Source organism: Arvicanthis niloticus, chromosome 1, assembly GCF_011762505.2.
Source record: "Arvicanthis niloticus isolate mArvNil1 chromosome 1, mArvNil1.pat.X, whole genome shotgun sequence".
Taxonomy (NCBI): Eukaryota; Metazoa; Chordata; class Mammalia; order Rodentia; family Muridae; genus Arvicanthis; species Arvicanthis niloticus.
The window spans coordinates 161,857,185-161,875,113 of NC_047658.1; the positions used below are offsets into that span (position 1 = coordinate 161,857,185).

Here is a 17,929-nt window from a genome sequence, read left to right on the forward strand (position 1 = left end):
CTCCTGACGAGAGCAGGCCCTGAAATCTGCCGGCTTCAAAGGGAGCGAGATCATGTATAAACCATAATGTAGGTGCACCGTGGCTCACAAAAAATAAGGCAGGAAGAGATGAAATGTTACAAGTGCGAGGGGGGGTGGCGAGAGCATAATGACGATCGGCACGCAACTCAAAGCAGGATGGCTGCACGGGAAAATGCATCCCACGGCCTGTGCATAAAATCAAGGCCGGCAGATGACGTGCCGCTCACAGAAACGTGTCAACACTGAGGCAAAGTGAGAGTGAGCGTGAGAGAGGCCCCTGAGACAGCCAGAAACAAAAATTAGTTGTCCTTAACAAGTTAAGGTTCATCATTATATTCTGGCTTCCAGCCATAAAAGCAGACGGGGGTATATAATGAGCTGCTCGGAATTTTTTTGAGGGTGTTTCATGAAGCAGTTGTCTGCAGAAAGGGGGTTCATGGGTGAAAGTGTGTGCATCTTGCGTGAAGATGTACACAGTCTTTCCGCTGCCATGCCTTTTTCACGTGCACCAACATGTGTGGAGGTCAAGGGACTCGAGAGTGTGCATTCTTCATGGTGATACCCAGAGCTGCCCCAACCCCTAAATGTGCTTCAGTCTTGTTGCATGCCTCGTGTTTGTATGTACACGGAGATCACACATTCCCACACCAGATATCTCTCTCTCTCTCTCTCTCTCTCTCTCTCTCTCCCTCCCTCCCTCTCTCTCTCTCTCTCTCTCTCTCTCATGTGTCTGTACACATAGCCTTACACTGTAGGAAGAGGACAAATGTATTTGAAACCTTCAGAATAAGCTTCTCTCTGCCTACCCTTCACTCAAGGGCTTCCAAGAACTTGTCCTCTTGACTGGCTTTTGCTCTGTGGTCTAAGAGCAGCAGGAGGAACGGGCCTAACATCAGAGCTCAAGAGTTTGCTTCTCCCTTTTTCAGTTTTTAGGGGTAGGGGTGTTGGTTCTCTGTCTCTCTCTCTGTCTCTGTCTCTGTCTCTGTCTCTCTCTCTCTCTCTCTCTCTCTCTCTCTCTCTCTCTGTCCTCCCCTCACCCCCAATCTCTCTGATTCCTATTAAATCATGTCATTGTTTCCAAACTGCAGTTCTGCCTTAAGTCTGCAGAGGTGGCCAGAGGGTGGGATTTCTGAGGCAGGTGTCTACAGTGGCTCTGGGGACCCTACAAGGATCAGTGCTCTCTGTGGGTGGATTTGTCTCTGTTAAGATATACTGAGCCTATTCATTCTTCAAGTTTTTTTTTAATACCTTTACAAGTGAACATTTTTGAATTATGTGTTTCTCTGATCCACTTACAGAGGAACTTTGTAAATAAATACAAGAGGCCTTTGAAATAATCACTGTAATGAAGCTTCACTGAGCCCCTTCTCCCAGAACTGACTTTCTCACGAGCAGAACGTTGGCCCATTCTGATCCCTGGGTGGTGGCTGTTCTCTTCTGATCTGGTTTGGCCTTAGTAGAAGGCCAGCCATTGCTTCAATCCAGCCTTGCTTTACCTCACTTGAGCAGTCTGTCCTTCTACCCTTTGCCCTATTTTTGTATACACTGTGGGCTACTTCAATTGAGAAGGTCTCTTCCTACCACACAAACCAAAGGTATCATAAGATTTGATTGACAGCCTTTTGTCCCGTGTAGCTGATAGTCTGCAGATGCAACAGTGGATTTAAGACTAGCTTCTGTGTCCTGGCAATGTGAGCTGGGAAATGCCCATTCAAGGACTGAGGTGTGTTCTGGGGAACTTCCCCAGAAGTAAGTGCTGTTAGAGGAGCGGCTTACTCCTGATTGTTTTTCCTATGATTACAATTTTTATCATTTATAAGGCTTTTGAATGATGCACTGATAATCTACTAGGCAACAGTAAGAATTTTACTTACTGAAGAAAAGGCATGCAAATCAGAATTCAGTGCTTCATTGTGTGTGTGTGTCTATTTTTTTTAAAAAATAAATACACACATATTCAAAATGCCCATGACTTAAGATGAGAGTCACACAGAATATCTAGCAGAATATTTCTCTGTCTGCTTCACTCTCACACCACTCTCAAATGGTGGGTGCGGCAACAACAACAACAAAAAAAACTGGATTGCTCTCTATCACCAGAATGAGGCCTAATGAGGCATTCAGAGCATCGTCAAGACATGTATGTACATTTCAACCACATTAATATTTTATTTAGCTGCCAATATACAACAAAAGATATCACCTGTTCTTCTAGCGCTGATCAGGTCTCAGGAAATCACCCTCTTAGATCCTGCAGATTATGCCTCAAAAACCAAATGGATGTACAATTTCAGGCTGGTAGTCCAAGCCTACTTTTCTACCCAAGTACATCAGTTGAATTTGTCTTTTGCTAAAGATGTTAAAAATCTTAATATCTCATGTCAGTAGCAATAATGAAGGGGAAGGCTGGCTTTAATGACATTATCAGAATGATTATGTTTAATTTATCACTAATTAATGCTGACAGGTTTCATATGCCTTGGGTTGCTTTCATGTAAATGTTACTGAGCTTTTTTTTTTTTTTTTTAAATGTGTGTACATATCCCTCCTCATTCATTCATTTTGATTCTGACGATTTACACAGCTTTCTGTCTTCTAGGTTCCCTCCCCATATGGTCCCTCCCCATCACACTCTGCACACGACCGGCATCCCCCACCCGGCCATCGTCACACCAACAGTCAAGCAGGAATCCTCACAGAGTGACGTCGGCTCACTCCACAGCTCGTAAGTGTTACTGTGTTGTTTCATCATCTATAGCCTACATGATGAGCTCCCACCGTGGCTGCTACTTGGGGGCTTTCTGGCCAGCCTCTCCTGTTTTAATCCTAGTGAGCACCCAGTCCATATGGCCTCTGCCTTCCCCATAAAGGAAGAAATGCTCTCTAACAGGTCTCTCTGATTGTCGCACTGCTGCTTCAAACAGAGATCTCTGTGGTGTGTGCGAGAATGGACTGGGGATGGCAGTCACTCTCTGCTAACGGAGGAATGAAACACTGGGAGTTCTGTTCAGCAAGTGGGACAGCACCCTTCAAAGTTGGGCCCACCACCCTGAACTGGGGAAGTGTTTATTTGAGAAGCAAGAGGAAGTGATTTCAGAATGTCTCAGCAGCCCTGCCTCCTCTTCCAGCTGTTGGCACATGATCTTGGGGGTAGGGGCCAGGGGGCAGTCTGAAAGTGAAGACGAACTTTTTATTTGAAACTGACACCAGGCTTGGGTAGGAAGGAAGAAGGAGCATGAGATCTGCTTTGAGGGACGTTGACTCCACGGTTGTTTATCGGATGGCATGTGCGCATCTCCTTTTGTCTCAATCCAGAAAGCATCAGGACTCCAAAAAGGAAGAAGAGAAGAAGAAGCCCCACATAAAGAAGCCCCTTAATGCATTCATGTTGTATATGAAGGAGATGAGAGCGAAGGTGGTGGCCGAATGCACACTGAAAGAGAGTGCAGCCATCAACCAGATCCTTGGGCGCAGGGTAGGTGGCCCCTCCATAGGGAAGAACCACAGGAATGGACCAGAAGAATGCATCAGGTGACCCTGTCCACTCCACTCTCTAGAGCATTTCTGCCTAAGCCTGCCACTTTGAATCCCTGAATGGCTTCCATTTGTCAAGACTATTGTGCTTTTGAACAGCATTTGAGATAACCACATCCCTAACCTTTCTGTCATGGGCATAACAACAGAAGGGCATAGAGGGCAGATACACTTTCTATGGGTACTTCTGTTAGTACCAGGATCCAGCAAGCTGTTCGTACCTACACATTCCACCATGTCTGGATGGACTTGTGCCCCCCCCCCCCCAAAGCATAGAGTCTCATTTATCACCATGGTGTAGATTGTGATGTTTCTGTGTCTTTTCTCTCCCTGTCCTATGTTCCCCACAGTGGCATGCCCTGTCCAGGGAAGAACAGGCAAAGTACTACGAGCTGGCCCGGAAGGAACGACAGCTTCACATGCAGCTGTACCCTGGCTGGTCTGCACGGGATAACTATGTACGTGGACTGCTTTCTGGAGAATTCAGTCTTTGCGGATATATTGTGTATCTGCAAGAACCCAGAGAATGGCTTACTGTCTACATGAACCAGGCCTCCAGACCATTCATTCTGTCCACTACTGGGACCTGTCCCTGACTCCTCATTGAGGAGCTTGGTGGAGACTGATTTGGGGTTTCTACCTCTTTGCCTACCCCTTAGGAGCCCCAGAGTGCATCCAAAAGGACTTAGAGTCTAGATTAAGTCCCTGCCATTAGTGGTTCTGCTTCATAAAGAGCACACTAGGTGGAGGAGTGGGTTTTTCTCCTCACTCCTCACAGGTCTTCAGCAGGGTCTGCAGCTGTAGGGAGGGAAACCAAGCATGCATTTTTGGCCAGGCTGTCTTAGGAGTTGGGAGCCTATTTTATCATGAGAAAGGCATGATGGGAAAATCACTGAAAGTAGCCAGCAAAAGCCATCTTTTTGGTGGGGAAGGTGAAAGGGCTCTGGAATCCACAGAGATGGAAAAGGGTGTGTGTCATATAACATGGTGTCACATGACACGTGTGCCACACGCTTCTGGCCTCTGTTGCTTGATTTTCTGTCTTGCTTCTTAGATATCATCTTAATAGGACTATTGTTTCTCACTTCTTGTGTTGATGGCATAGAACAACTCTTGCTTTGTCTCTTTACTGCATCATAGTTGGTTTCAGAAAACGTCTCTTTCCATCCACTCTGATGTTAAAATCAAACTCATCTTGCTGATAGCACAGGCATCCCCCCTTCTTCTTCCCTCTCTGGAAGGTCACGGAGCCAGGAGAATGTTTGCCTGTTGGTGTCATGGAGAAGAAAGAAGATGGACTTCATCCCATTGGCCTCATCTGTGGAAGGGCTAGCTCTTTCGACTTCCTTCACTCTTTTCCTCACACCTGTGAGGCAGGAGCTGGCTCACTAGCTACTGACCGTGTAGACAAGGAGACTGGCCTGGGCTTCATTTCCATGCCTCCTACCCATGATCCTCCAGGTCTCCCTTCCCAGATAGCATTTCTGCTCCCGAGAGAGCAGCCCTTGGCACTAGCAGGTCAGCATCCTGAGCTGTTAGCTATGCAGGAGCTTTCTGCTTGTTTTATATTGCACTGCTAGGATACCTTTCTTCTGGGTTTGAAAGAAAGAGAGCAGTTGAGCCTTCCTGTGGACTGTCTGTGTTGCCCCGTCTAATCCCAGGTGTGGCTTCAGCAGCCTACAGCTTCCAAAACATATTCAACTGTATCATCTTCGGATAGCTGCCATCCTGACTTCTAAGAGGTCAGCTCTAGCTTTGGCTCGTTTTTGACCAATCCCCGAGTCATGGAAAGGGTATCCCAGAGGAGGATGCAGCTTCTCTATGGCTACCATATCCCATGGCATCCTGGGCATCCGTGTCTTCATGAGACCTTCACATAAAAAGTGCCCAGTATGTGAACCATTTTGACTAGGGGCAAGGTAGATGCCACCCCCTGGGGTTGTTCAGGATGAACTCTCCCAAAGAGACAGGCAGACTTGGTGGCAGTGTCAGAAGCATTCATGTTTGACTTGCAGGGAGTCCTCTAGACACTCTTCAAGGCCCTCTGTGATGTGCTCTCTAGGTTTTTCAGAAGGTTCCCATGGCACTTGCCCTGACTTACCCTCAGCACTGCATTGGAAGGTAGCTGGGTAATAGGAGCCACTGAGGAGCTGGGGTGGGTGGTTTAGAGGTGATTCGGATGCAGGAGTGAAGGAACTTGATCTCTTGGCTCTCAGGCTCCTGTCTCAGTGTCTCTTTACACACGTGTGGGAAGGCGTGTTTGCTCCTTCCTCTGTGCTCCAGGGAATACAGTGGGGTCAAGAATCTCACACCTGAAGCCTCTGCAGGTTTGACTGTGGTGAGAACCAGTTGACATTCTTTTTTCACCAACTTGACGATGGAGGCTCTGCACACAGCAGGTTCTCCTGGGAAGTGTGTCCTGAGTCAGCCCTTCCTGCCTTGCCAGCTAAGTGGGCCTTTATGTCACCACCTTGGGGAAGTACATTGGAGAGACACCCAGTCTGGCTGCTCAGACTTATCTTGTCCTTTGGGACTCCAAAAGCATTCCTTCTTCCTTCCTGACTTAAAGGTTATGTGTGCCCACTTCTTTTCTTTCTCTCAGTCATCTCTTATGCTTTCTTTTTCTCTTGTTACATTTAAAGAGGAAGTGGCCTCCTCTTACATACTCATGCCGTTGTCCCATTAAAACCCCATCCCTGTCCACTTGGAGATGGTATTCTGCACAGCACTTGGCTTAACCATGGACATGCCTCATTCCAGGTGTCAGGGCACAGCAGAGAATTCTGTAGGGGGACCCTGAGATGGCCCTGGGGTATGTTTGGGGGTGATACAGGACCCCTCCAGCTATACTATTTCGCTCAAGTCTTTTTCCTGGCTCCTAAGTCAACTGTTGTCAAGCCCACCTGCCCACTCTGAGGTAGCCTTGTGGCATTTCCTACCATTGTTTACCCTTTGCATGCCAAGAAAAGGATCTGGTATATAGCTGCACACGGGGCAGAAGCACATGTCCCCAGTGACACAGACCACATACATTCAGACGGCCAAGAATCCCTCTCTGAATACTTGGACTCATTCAAGCCTGACACAACCTTAGGGTTACTACGCATACATCCTGATCCTTCTCTCTTTGGTGAGGATGTCACTGTCCCAGGAAAACCTTTAAGCCGAGGTGGCAACATTTAGATATTCTTCAGCATACAGGTCTGTAAGGCTTCAGTTGCTTCATACGCACTGGAGAGTATCCCTGCTGCCCTGCAGTGGGGCCGGTGTGCCCTGGATGCTTGCTCATTCTCTTGTTAGGGTCAGGCTGATGGGTGGTAATGACTTAGGGCAGTCTCTTCACCCTCGAGGTATCAAACAACTGCTTCTGTAGAGTCACAGACAGTACTTGGTTGAAGGCATGGCCTGTGGCTGAGGGCAGTGCTATGAGACCACTTGGCTTTGCTCCTGCCCCTACCTTGTCTTATCGATGACATCTCAAGAACATTCCCTGGCCTCTCTACCTGTTTCCTTATCTGTGTCTTTGGAATGATGATGATGTGTGTTGTGTAGAGCGGTTGCCAGTGGGGTCATGTCACGACAATATGCGTTATACAGATGCCTCCTGGTTGGCCATGGTTGGACTTACAATTCTTCATCTCCATGACGGCATGAAGAAAGTCCATGGCACAAGCCACTCACTACTTTACGATAAGGCAGGCTTTGTGGTAGATGCCTTTGCCCACCTGTAGACTACTTGTGTGTGTTTAAAGCAGGCTGTACTAAGCTGTGATATTCCAAGTGTTGGACGTAATATGTGCATTTGGAGATTGTAATCCCTGTAACCACTGATATGTTTGTTGGGATATAATCAGAAGAGTCTGTATCCGACATAAGAGAATGAGGGATGGCTTCCCTTTGCTTATGCATGTCCACCCTGCAGTTTTGAACTTCCATACTGGTTTTCTTTTGTAAACACCCCCAGCTGCACTCTGTACCATTTTAGAAGAAGAAGAAGGATCACACTCCATTTCAGAAACAAGCCACTTTGGTAGGGGCACTTTAGTCTTCATAGTTAGGGACCATGGGGCAGGTAGGGTAGCTGTGGACCACTGAAGGCTCCCAGGGTTCTCTGTGCTCACCCTGCTTCCTGTCATGGTTCTCAGTCCTTCCCTGAACCTTCCTTGTCTCCTTCTCCTCCCCTTTCTGGAGTCAGATCCTCTGGGTCAGGTTGAAGATGGATGAAGACCATGAGTTCTTTCCAAATCTACCTACTGGGCCCCCTTTTCTCCCAAGAAATGTGTGCCCCCCACCCCAACTCCCAGCTAGGCAGGGTTCAAGGATTACATTAGATAGATTTGGGAGAGAGGTGGAGAGAGCAGGCTGGTCCCTCTTCTGGCTGCCGTGCTGTGTGAGCCCAGGCCTCTCCCTCCTTGTCTGTTTCTTGACTTAATCTCCTGAATTTCTTCTGTCTATCCAGGGGAAAAAGAAGAAGAGAAAAAGAGACAAGCAGCCCGGGGAGACCAATGGTGAGTGAGAACAATCAGGGTGGTGGAGGTTGGAGGACCACTCTTATGTCAGGCTTCCGTCTGGGGGGAGGCAGGAGAAATCCAAGGCCAGGATATTGTGGGGAACCCATCTTAGGGAGCCTTTTTTGTTTATGCGTTTTAATTAATTGCTTCATGACTGCCCTTTTAAAGCTAGTAGCATCCATTGTTGCATGAAAAGCCCGTTGTAATCCTAGCGGAATGTGTTTTTAAATAACTGCCAAGCCTGTATCTAGAGGGCCAAGCGTCAGGCACACCTCTGCCGGCTTTAGACAGCCTGCTTATTCTGTGTGTGTGTCTGAGAAGGGTTGAGGAGGCTAGGGGGCCAGGAGGGGCGTGTGTGAGTGTTGGGTTTTAACTGGGCTGCTCCTGAATGTTCCGATGCATGCCTTTACAGTGGTAAATTGCGCCCACTTTAAATTAAGGAGGTTTGTCATTCAGTAGGAAGAGACTAGAAATACTGCATAGACAATCAAGGTCCCTCGGAGAAGACCAGGCTTTTACAAACAAACAAACAAACAAAAAATTTTGAAGGCTTTGTGTAATTTGTTCTTTTTTTTCAGAACACAGCGAATGTTTCCTAAATCCTTGCCTTTCGCTTCCTCCGATCACAGGTGCTAATGTGCTTTTGAGTCGTTAAAATAGTTTGATAAACTGTTTTTTTTTTTTCATTTTTCTTGCCATTTATAGTCTTATTAACATTAAACGCATACGACATTTGAACGTCCTTTAAAACGATCATCTACACGGTTGCATTATGTTTCAGTAGAATTTTTTTTCCAGTTGCTTTCGTTGGTTTTGTTTATTTATTTTATTTTTTTATTTATTTATTTTTTTACTTTAACTTCTGTCTCATTTTATCTATTGTTCCTGTAACAGTTGTTTATGCAGCATTGAACAGTGGTTTGTTTAGAGCTGAACTAACTGTGCAAATTGAATATGCAGTATTTCTTTAAAAGAGACTGGTAAAGAAAAAAAAATTATGGAACAGACTCAGTAATAAACCTCCTTAATCTAATGGCATTTTTTTTCTGTTGCCCCACTAAGTTTCCTCACGCCAGCATGCCATCATTGCACTATGATTATTTTTTTCCTTTGCTTTTTATTTATTTACTTTTGTTTGTTTGTTTGTTCTTTCTTTCGCTTTTTTGGCTTTTATCATCTGCAGATCTGTTAGCAGTTTACTGACCATGCCTGCTTCCAAGCCTGCTAGGCGCTCCTAACAGTTAACAGCTCATGGCCTGTTTACCCTCTCCTCCCTCTTAATATTAATGAAAGTAGATTTAAAAAAAAAAAAAAAAAAAAAAAGACATCCCAAAAGCTGCAATATCCCAATACCCACAATCTTTTTCTTTATTTCTTTCTGTTTTGTTTCATTTCGTTCTGTGTTCATTTGTAGTTTTGTGTTTTTTTTGTTCGTTTGTTTCTTTTCAAAACTGTGGTACTCAGAAGAAAAAAGCATGTTACGAATTTAACCTTCCCTCCGCTTTATTTTCTTCTTTGAGAAAAAGAAAATTAAGAGAGATTCTTAAAAAGCAGAACTAAAAAACAAACAGAGGAAAAAAAAAATAATTGAAAGAGCAAGTTCTTGGCCATTCCCGCCCCTTGGGCGGCTGGATCCGGATCTGACAGTCCTTGATAAGGGATACTGCAGCTTTATTTGCAACAGCTAATTGCACAAGTTGAATAAGTGTTATTTTTCTTTTTACGTTTTTTTTTTTTTAATTAAAGAAAGTTTAAAAAAGAAAGAAAGAAAGAAAAGAAAGTCAATATTTTGCTATCAGTAACCCGGTCATTGATTTTATTCCCTTTTTTATTTTTATTTTTTCCTTGTTTGTATCTTCCCCACCCCCTTTTCCCCTTCTCTTGGCCTCCCTCTCTCCTCTCTCCTCTCTCTTCCTGCCTCCCACTCCTCTTCCTCCTCCTCCTCCTCCTCCTCTTGTTCCTCCTCCTCCTCTGCTCGCTCCTTTCTTGAACTCATTCAGACCTGAGCGCTCCTAAGAAATGCCGAGCGCGCTTTGGCCTTGATCAACAGAATAACTGGTGCGGCCCCTGCAGGTGTGTATAGTCTCCCAGATTCGCTGTGCTGGTTTGCAGCTGTCTCTTCCGTTCCTTCCCCCTCTGGCCTGTTGCTTTGTAGCTTTGTGTGTGGATCATAGGAAATACCAGGGAGCGGGGACCCTGCCAGTGTGTGGGCTCCACGAGGGATGTGCTTGTCTGCCAGCTGCCGCTACCCAGAATGCCACTGTAAAACAGTGTGTGCCTCCTCAGGGCCGAGACTCAGACCAGCGTGCCCTCGACCAGGGAATGTTGCCTGCCAACCCCCTTCCTTGTGATAGCTCAGGATGTGGTCATCCTGGCCTAGGTAGAAGCCAATGACGTCACCTCCACCCCTCCTCTTCTCTCTCTCCTTTTGTTTATTTTTCCATTGTTGTTTTTGGTTTCTGGTTGTCGTTTTTTTTTCCTTTGTGTGTATGTGTGTGTGTGCGTTTTATTGTTTTATTTGATTTATTTATTTATTATTATTTTATTTATTTATTTATTTTGGTTTGGCTCATAGAAGCCCCTTCCTTTCAAACCCTTGATGAGGGACAATTATCAAGTAGACCCAAGATGATGCAGAAGACAATTAATGAAGGTCTCACATCCAACTGAACACGACCCACCATTGTGTTGTATTTTTTTTTTGTGTTTACCTTATGCTAACAGATGCAAATACTCCAAAGAAGTGTCGGGCACTGTTCGGGCTTGACCGACAGACTTTATGGTGCAAACCCTGCAGGTACATGACCCTTCTGAGGCCTTGGGAGCAATCAGAGCCTTCTATCCTTCTGCTGCCTTAGCGGGTCGATTTATTTTGCCCCCGTTCACATCTACTTTCCTCCACCGGCATCAATAACTAATAAACTCTCATTCTTCAGATTTTCCTTGCTAATTTCATACCATTTCCTTCCTCTCTCTTTCCTCCCTGTTCTTGCAAAGAACATGTCCCTGGTGGCAAGGGCTGACAACCATGACCTTAACACATGAAGACAGGTACTGAGACTTTGCCTTTGAAAGCCAGCATCTTGGAACTGGTTGGCCTAGTGAATGACTTGGCTGTCCTGCACAATGAGCAGAGAGCCACTGTGTTATCTCCCTACGAGAGCCACTCCCCACCCCCCAGCCCCAAGGTGTAAAAGAGTCATAACTTGAACTTGGCAGTGAGCATTCCTGTGCACTTTGTTTTTAAAGATGCTGGGATAAGTGCATTGGGGCAGGCTGCTTTAACAAACAAAAACAAAGTAACAACAACGGAAAAAAAACAACGTTGTTTTTCTCTTTGTTTTTCTCTTTGGTTGTTTCTTGTTTAACGCCCACTTATCTGTATGGAGGAGCTCCTTAGCTGACATTGTTTTACAGTGTGGAGAAAGTAGCGTGGCATTGAATGGCGTGCACCAGCTAACAGTCTGTTAGCAGCAATGACAGTCAGATACTGCAGTGTTGCCAGGCCTGCAAAGCAAACAGTCAAGGGTTTGTGCAAGAGTATGTGCAGGCTTAGTGTGGGTCCCCATAAGCATCAGATCAGTCCTCAAGAGTCCAAATTGAGCCCCATAATCTGCCTGCAGGTTTTCCAACTCAGGGTACTGGCAGAGAAGATGTAGGTACTTCCTTCTTGGTGGAGGGCTGCTCTCTCGTACCCAACCCCTTTCCTTTTCTTCTAATGACCACCTTTGGTTAAATTTGTTATTTCTTTGTTCTGATACAAGCAGTCTTTGAATTTGGAATATTATGATGGTAGGTATCTCGATACCCCAAACACACATCCCTGTTTGTAGTACCTCCTGCGTCACGTGTCCCTCTTCCCCACCCCCCTGCCGTGCTCCGTGTCTAGACGTTAGATCAGATGTTCATGCCATCACATGCATGCCCACGAGTCCACTGTGTCTCTGAGTTCCCTTCTCTGGTGCCAGTATGAGAGATTGCTGACCACATAGACCCCAGGGGAAGAGAGTCATCACTGACAGAAAGTTACACAGATGGCCCTGTGGGAGTAAGGAGTAAGGGGATTGGGTCTTAGACAGGCACCCAGTGGGAGAACAACTTCCTGTTAGCAGACAGCATTCAGATATGACCGATCTTCAGAGCAGCCCCAGGGACTTCATGAGATGGTTGTATAAGGATGTTAGGTATTAAATGAGGGAGAGCTGGGGAGATCAGACACCTGCTTACCCTCTGTAGGTGATAAGTTGGTTAACACGTTACAATGTAGCACCCTGTCATAGCAAGTCACAGTTGACACCATTGCCCCATTCTCTGCCCCACAGTGAGGCTGGTAGAGGTGCAAGGCCTCATAATTTTATTCATAAATGTTGTTACTGCAAACTTAGACTTGGCCTTTTCTTCGGAAGTTATTACTAACATTAACAAGGATAGCCCACCCACCCCAACCTCTATCCTCAAATACAACCTGTCTTTGCTTAGGTACATGGTAGGCTATCTTCTTCCAACCAGAAATTTCTTGATACTTTTTTTTTTACCAACAACAACAATAACAGTTTTTTAATTGGGTTTTTATTTTGTTTTGGCCAGATTAAAACTGTCTCTTTGTACCTCAGCAGCTTGGTTCTCTAAAACACACATTGGGGGGCCATCTGCATTTCTGTTATCAAAGAGGCTGATGTGTCCCTGAACAGAGGACATGGACTCCAGCAGGCCCCTAATATCCTCTGGCCCTAGAAAGTTCCAGCTGCCATTTTTCTTCCAGTTTGGACATTTTGTTTTAATGCTTTAAATGTGTTTGCAAGCTTATTTCTGTTGTCTGTTTGAGAAGAACCTTCCAAAATAGGACCAGGAAGTACCCCTAGAATGTATACAGGAGAAGCTAGACATGGATGCTTATGATTCCATCTCCTAAAATGGGGTGTGGGGGTGTCACAGTATGGAGCCTGAACAGGGAGGTACCCATCCCCCTTTTTTCCAGGTCTTTCTTTACACATCAACATCACCACACTGAGCTGGATGCTAAAATCAGTAGGACATTCAGAAAAAAAATCAACACACACACACACACACACACACACACACGTACTTGGAATAGAGACATTTTCTGCCCAATCCACATGTGTGTGCTCCAGCTACCTTTTGCCTCAGCCCACTCTATTTGGGGGAACATCAGTCCATCATCATAGTCTTCCTGTCCAGTGTTCAAGATACACCCCACACTGCCTCATGGTCTGGAAAGAAGGGTGGGTGGCGTGAGGAAAGCCTCAGCAATGCTCCTAGCCAATCAGGATTCTTAGAGCCTACTTTTGTTTGGCATTTGAGGACATGTTAACCAGACTGTTTTGAGCCCACCAAGTTGCTTCTCCATCTTCTCGCCCCGCCCTGGCAGAGCCTGGAATGCTGCTTCATGCTGCCCTCTGGTTGTACCCTTCTCAACCCCCTCTCTTCTCTCCTTTCCCTCCCCCCTTGCTTTCTCTATTTTGCTCATACTCTCTCCACCCTCCCCTTCTTCTCTTCTCCCCATTTTGAAAATGCATGGAGATCCTAGTTTGTGAGCATGTTCTGATCTGCAGGCCAAGGTGGCTTAAAATGGAGAGGTTTAATTGTTTATTTCATCCCTGGGATAGAAACAGAAGCCTTAGTCTGTGCTAGTCTGTGCCAAGGAGGGAAAGGAAGCCCGCCAGACAGGGTGAGAAGGGCCGTCCTTGCTCCCCTTGAGTTCCTTCTGGCCTAGACAGATCCAGATCCTAAGACACTTGTCCCGTAGACCTGAGGCCCTGAGAGGTCAGGAGGACTAAGAACGTTCTCTTCTTCCCTCCCCTCTTTTTCTACCCTCCCAACATTTTATAGAATCCATGCCCCCCTCACCACACCCCATGCTCTGGGCCTAGACCAGAAGAACTCATGCAGTAAGCTCCGTCCTTGCAAATGCCAGAGACACTGTCCCATGGGGGTTACCTTCAGGCAGGAGACATCTTGAAGGTTCTTCAGTGACAAATAGCTGGTTAGTGCTTGTACGCTAGGTTCTGGATGGCTCAGTACCCATCGTGGCTCTGACAGCTATACTGAAGAGACTTTGGATGAGCCGGTTTCCAAATCTACATTGTTTTTACAGCATTAGTGGGCCGATCCCCGGGATCACCTTTCCTACCAAGTAGGTTCCCATCAGCCAGGGATGGAAGCAGGAAGGAAAGGCTTGGGAGTCCCACGCCTGATTTCTCAAGTTCTTTTCTCCACCTTATCCTTTGATGATAAATGAGAAAGGCTCCGAGATTCTCACTCCTACTTCCCACACAAATGGCTTGTGGGGAGAGGAGGCCATGGTGTTGTTGTAGGGCAAATTTGATCGTTCTGGTTCAGACCCTGATCCTAAGTCACTTCCTGTCACTTCTCTGTGACTGGCTTGTGCTGTGGGCTCCACTCCTGGCCTCAGCAAGTTGACAAGACCTTGCCCCTCCATACCACCCTCATTCCTTAGAACTGTCTCACGAAGGAGGTGGGGAAAGGGAAGCCCCAAATCTTTAAGGGGGAAAAAATACAAAATCAAAAAATTTTTTAAACAACTTCAAATCTTAATTTTATCCACAACCTGCAGGCCATGTCAACCAGTTATTCTTGTACTTTTGAATCATTTTCTGTTTTTCTTATTCTCTCCCCTCCCCCACCTTTGTTTGCCCTCTTCTACCTGGTTGTTTTGTTTTTGATTTTTTTTTTCTGGTGGTTCTTCTTATTCATTTTTTTTTTCTTTTCTCGGTTGGTTTTGTTTTTCTTTTTTTCTTTTGTTTTTAGTTTGGTTTGGTTTGGTTTTGTTCTCCCCCACCCCCTCCCCTCTCACCTGATTCTGACCTCTCGATTTGGTGTGGTTCTTAACAGACAAGGCCCAAAGCTTCTCTGGGCACCAGCAGCCTCACAGTAGTGGTGTGTTAAAACCCTTAAGCCTCTTGCTAGCGCTGCCTTCAGCTATATGGGCTCAACAGTCAGCTTTCTGAGGGTTTCATATTGATAAGAGGCCACTGGGGAAGGAGCTCTCTTTTTCTTTTAAATACACTGAGGCATCATTGAGGACTGGGGGGGGGGGGGGATCATTGGGAGGACGGTCAAGATGTAATGGGAAAAGGAAGATAATTTAAGCCCAAAGGGAGATAAACTTTGCCAGTCCTCCTATAGACAAACTCACTTCCCGGTGAATGTGTACCACCCTCTGCAGGTCAGTTCCACTAGTCTGCTCAGTGGGGCCCTGGGCGTGTCCCGTGAGGGGAGGGAGGGCGTGGCTAGGCACCTCCTCCGTCAGAGTGGACATGGGAGCCACTCACCCACCGAAGTCACTGCTTTTAATTGCTCTGTGACCTCGGGCCATGACTTGCAGGGGGACATCCCTTAGGTGACGTCAACTTGCTGTGAGCATTAGATAACTCTCTCCATTGGCATCTTTGCCCTTTATTCACAGATAACTCTCTCCCCCTGTTTCTAGGAGAAAAAAAAAGTGCGTTCGCTACATACAAGGTGAAGGCAGCTGCCTCAGCCCACCCTCTTCAGATGGAAGCTTACTAGACTCGCCTCCCCCCTCACCGCATCTGCTAGGCTCCCCTCCCCAAGACGCCAAGTCACAGACTGAGCAGACACAGCCGCTCTCTCTGTCCCTGAAGCCTGATCCTCTGGCCCACCTGTCCATGATGCCTCCACCACCCGCGCTCCTGCTGGCCGAAGCTGCCCACGGCAAGGCCTCTGCCCTCTGTCCCAACGGGGCCCTGGACCTGCCTCCTGCCACTCTGCAGCCATCCATGGTCCCTTCCTCATCGCTTGCACAGCCATCAACTTCTTCCTTACATTCCCACAACTCGCTGGCTGGGACGCAACCCCAGCCTCTGTCTCTGGTGACCAAGTCTTTAGAATAGCTCCGCCTCTGTGTCCTCCATGCCCCTGCTTGGTTGAAGTGTTTCCTTCTGGTTCTTGGTTCGCCCTCCCTCCCCCCCCCATTCCCCTCCCTCCCCCAGCTTGGAAAGCTTTTGTTTTGTGCCACCGTGGCTACATAAGTTGATGTTTATGGAGTTCATTGGTCAATATTTGACCCATTCTTATTTCAATTTCTCCTTTTAAATATGTAGATGAGAGAAACCTCATGATTCTACCAAAATTTTTATCAACAGCTGTTTAAAGTCTTTGTAGCGTTTAAAAAATATATATATATACATAACTGTTATGTAGTTCGGATAGCTTAGTTTTAAAAGACTGATTTAAAAAAACAAAAAGAAAAAAAAGAGAGAGAAGCAGTTTTGAAGCACCCTCCAGAAGGAGTTGGTTCTGTGTTATTTGTATTAAATACGAGCTTGCGAACCAATCACTTTACACCTCGGTATTTAAACCATGAGGGCACAATGAATGCCGTGCCGTGCCGTTTCTTTCTTTTTTTCTTTCTTTTTTTTTCTCCCCGTGTGAAACAACTTTTATTGTGATGTTACTTGTTATTGTTTAAATGTACAGAAACAAAGGGTTAAAATGTGTTAATATACCTTGTTCCATGGTGTTGTTCTTTTGGGGGGGAGGGGACACTACTCAACAATGGATGGAATCAACACTGTTGGACCAGTAGTATTTATTGCTTTAGAGGTTGCTTGTTGTACCTGTACGTCCGTCCAATTTTAAATATGTTTTCCTTTTTTTTTTGAAACTGTATAAAGTCCCCCCCTTAGCATAAGCATCTTATATATAACAACTCATTTGTACAAGGTTTTTAAGTTTATATATAAAATGTGTATATATTTTTTTGTTTCCTTTTTTTTTTTTTGACTTTTCGTTTGTTCGTTTGTTTGTTTCTGTATAAAACCCAGATGCCACCAAATGGACATTGATAGTTGCATTAAGGATCAGTAGCATTAACAAAAGTTGCTTTAAAAGCCATTATGTAAAACAAGACTTGAACATTAGCGAGAGGGTCTGAGCAGCCGTGGGAACTGCCCCGTTTCCCCCCTTGACCTCCTAGTCAATTGCCCTGTGCTCTTAGAACATGGACTGACCGTGTGCAAAACTTTTATGTGCCAAAATTCTCAGTGACTTTAGCTTTCTCCCTCCTTTTTAATGCTGTACTTTCTGTTCGCCATGTTTTGCTGTGATGTTACATAGATAGATTTGTATGTAGTTTTAATGTCACTTATAACAAAATGTGTTTGGTAGCAGACTGTCCAGAAAGCATTTTAAATGAAGAGGTCTAAACCCTTAAGGGCCAAAAATTCTGTATATTAGATTACTCTTAAATGAAAAAAGAAAAAAAGAAAAAAAAACCAGCTGCCGCTTTTATGTACGTATATTACATACAAGTAGGTAGTGAACCTTAAAAACAAGAAAACCTAGGCATGCCGATGTTGTAAAATGCTGTATAAAGCTGAGACCCGTTCCTTCAGTGCCATCGTAGTTGACATGAAGCAATTGTAAAACTGTCTCCGGTTTTCTCTGGTTTATTAAAATGCTAACTATAACATTTTTTTTGTGAATACTTTGAATGTTTCCTAACAGTTGTGGTGTTACTGTTCTGTTCGATGCTTATCCCAACTTCATTTTTGAATGGTTTGGAAGCCATTTTGTAATGAATAAATGTCCATGCTGTACAGTATCAGTAGCATGCCATTCTGGATTAATAAAAGCAACTTAGTATGTGCAGAAAGGCTGGTCACTTGCTTCTGTGATTTGGGGTGGGAGTGTCTTTTTCGGACACTGGATTTTCTCTGAAGGAATGCCCTTCCTCCCAGGTTAGGGCTTGAGGTGGTGTAGGTATCGTATGGTGGTTGGTGGTGACCGGGTGCCATAACAGTCTAAGAATCTTCTAGACTCCCCCCACTATCCTTGAACATTTGAGTGTACCCGGTTTA

At 45.5% G+C, this 17,929-nt stretch overlaps 1 protein-coding gene across 49 annotated transcripts in view; it reads left to right on the plus strand.

Moving 5' to 3' along the window:
• Tcf7l2 (transcription factor 7 like 2) overlaps positions 1-17,724 on the plus strand; it is a 191,837-nt gene extending 174,113 nt beyond the window's left edge. For 8 of the 49 annotated variants that reach the window (XM_076924778.1, XM_076924792.1, XM_076924788.1 and 5 more), the window contains 7 exons: positions 2,606-2,746; positions 3,337-3,496; positions 3,906-4,013; positions 8,015-8,063; positions 8,645-8,695; positions 10,791-10,863; positions 15,538-17,724. In XM_076924778.1, the coding sequence (XP_076780893.1) occupies positions 2,606-2,746; positions 3,337-3,496; positions 3,906-4,013; positions 8,015-8,063; positions 8,645-8,695; positions 10,791-10,863; positions 15,538-15,961 (1,006 nt within the window). In that variant the 3' untranslated portion in view covers positions 15,962-17,724. Of the gene's footprint in view, positions 1-2,605; positions 2,747-3,336; positions 3,497-3,905; positions 4,014-8,014; positions 8,064-8,644; positions 8,696-10,066; positions 10,140-10,790; positions 10,865-15,537 lie in introns of those variants that run through there. The other 41 variants (XM_034515852.2, XM_034515913.2, XM_034515914.2 and 38 more) reach the window with 15 other exon arrangements.
• Positions 17,725-17,929: the final 205 nt, after the last annotated feature.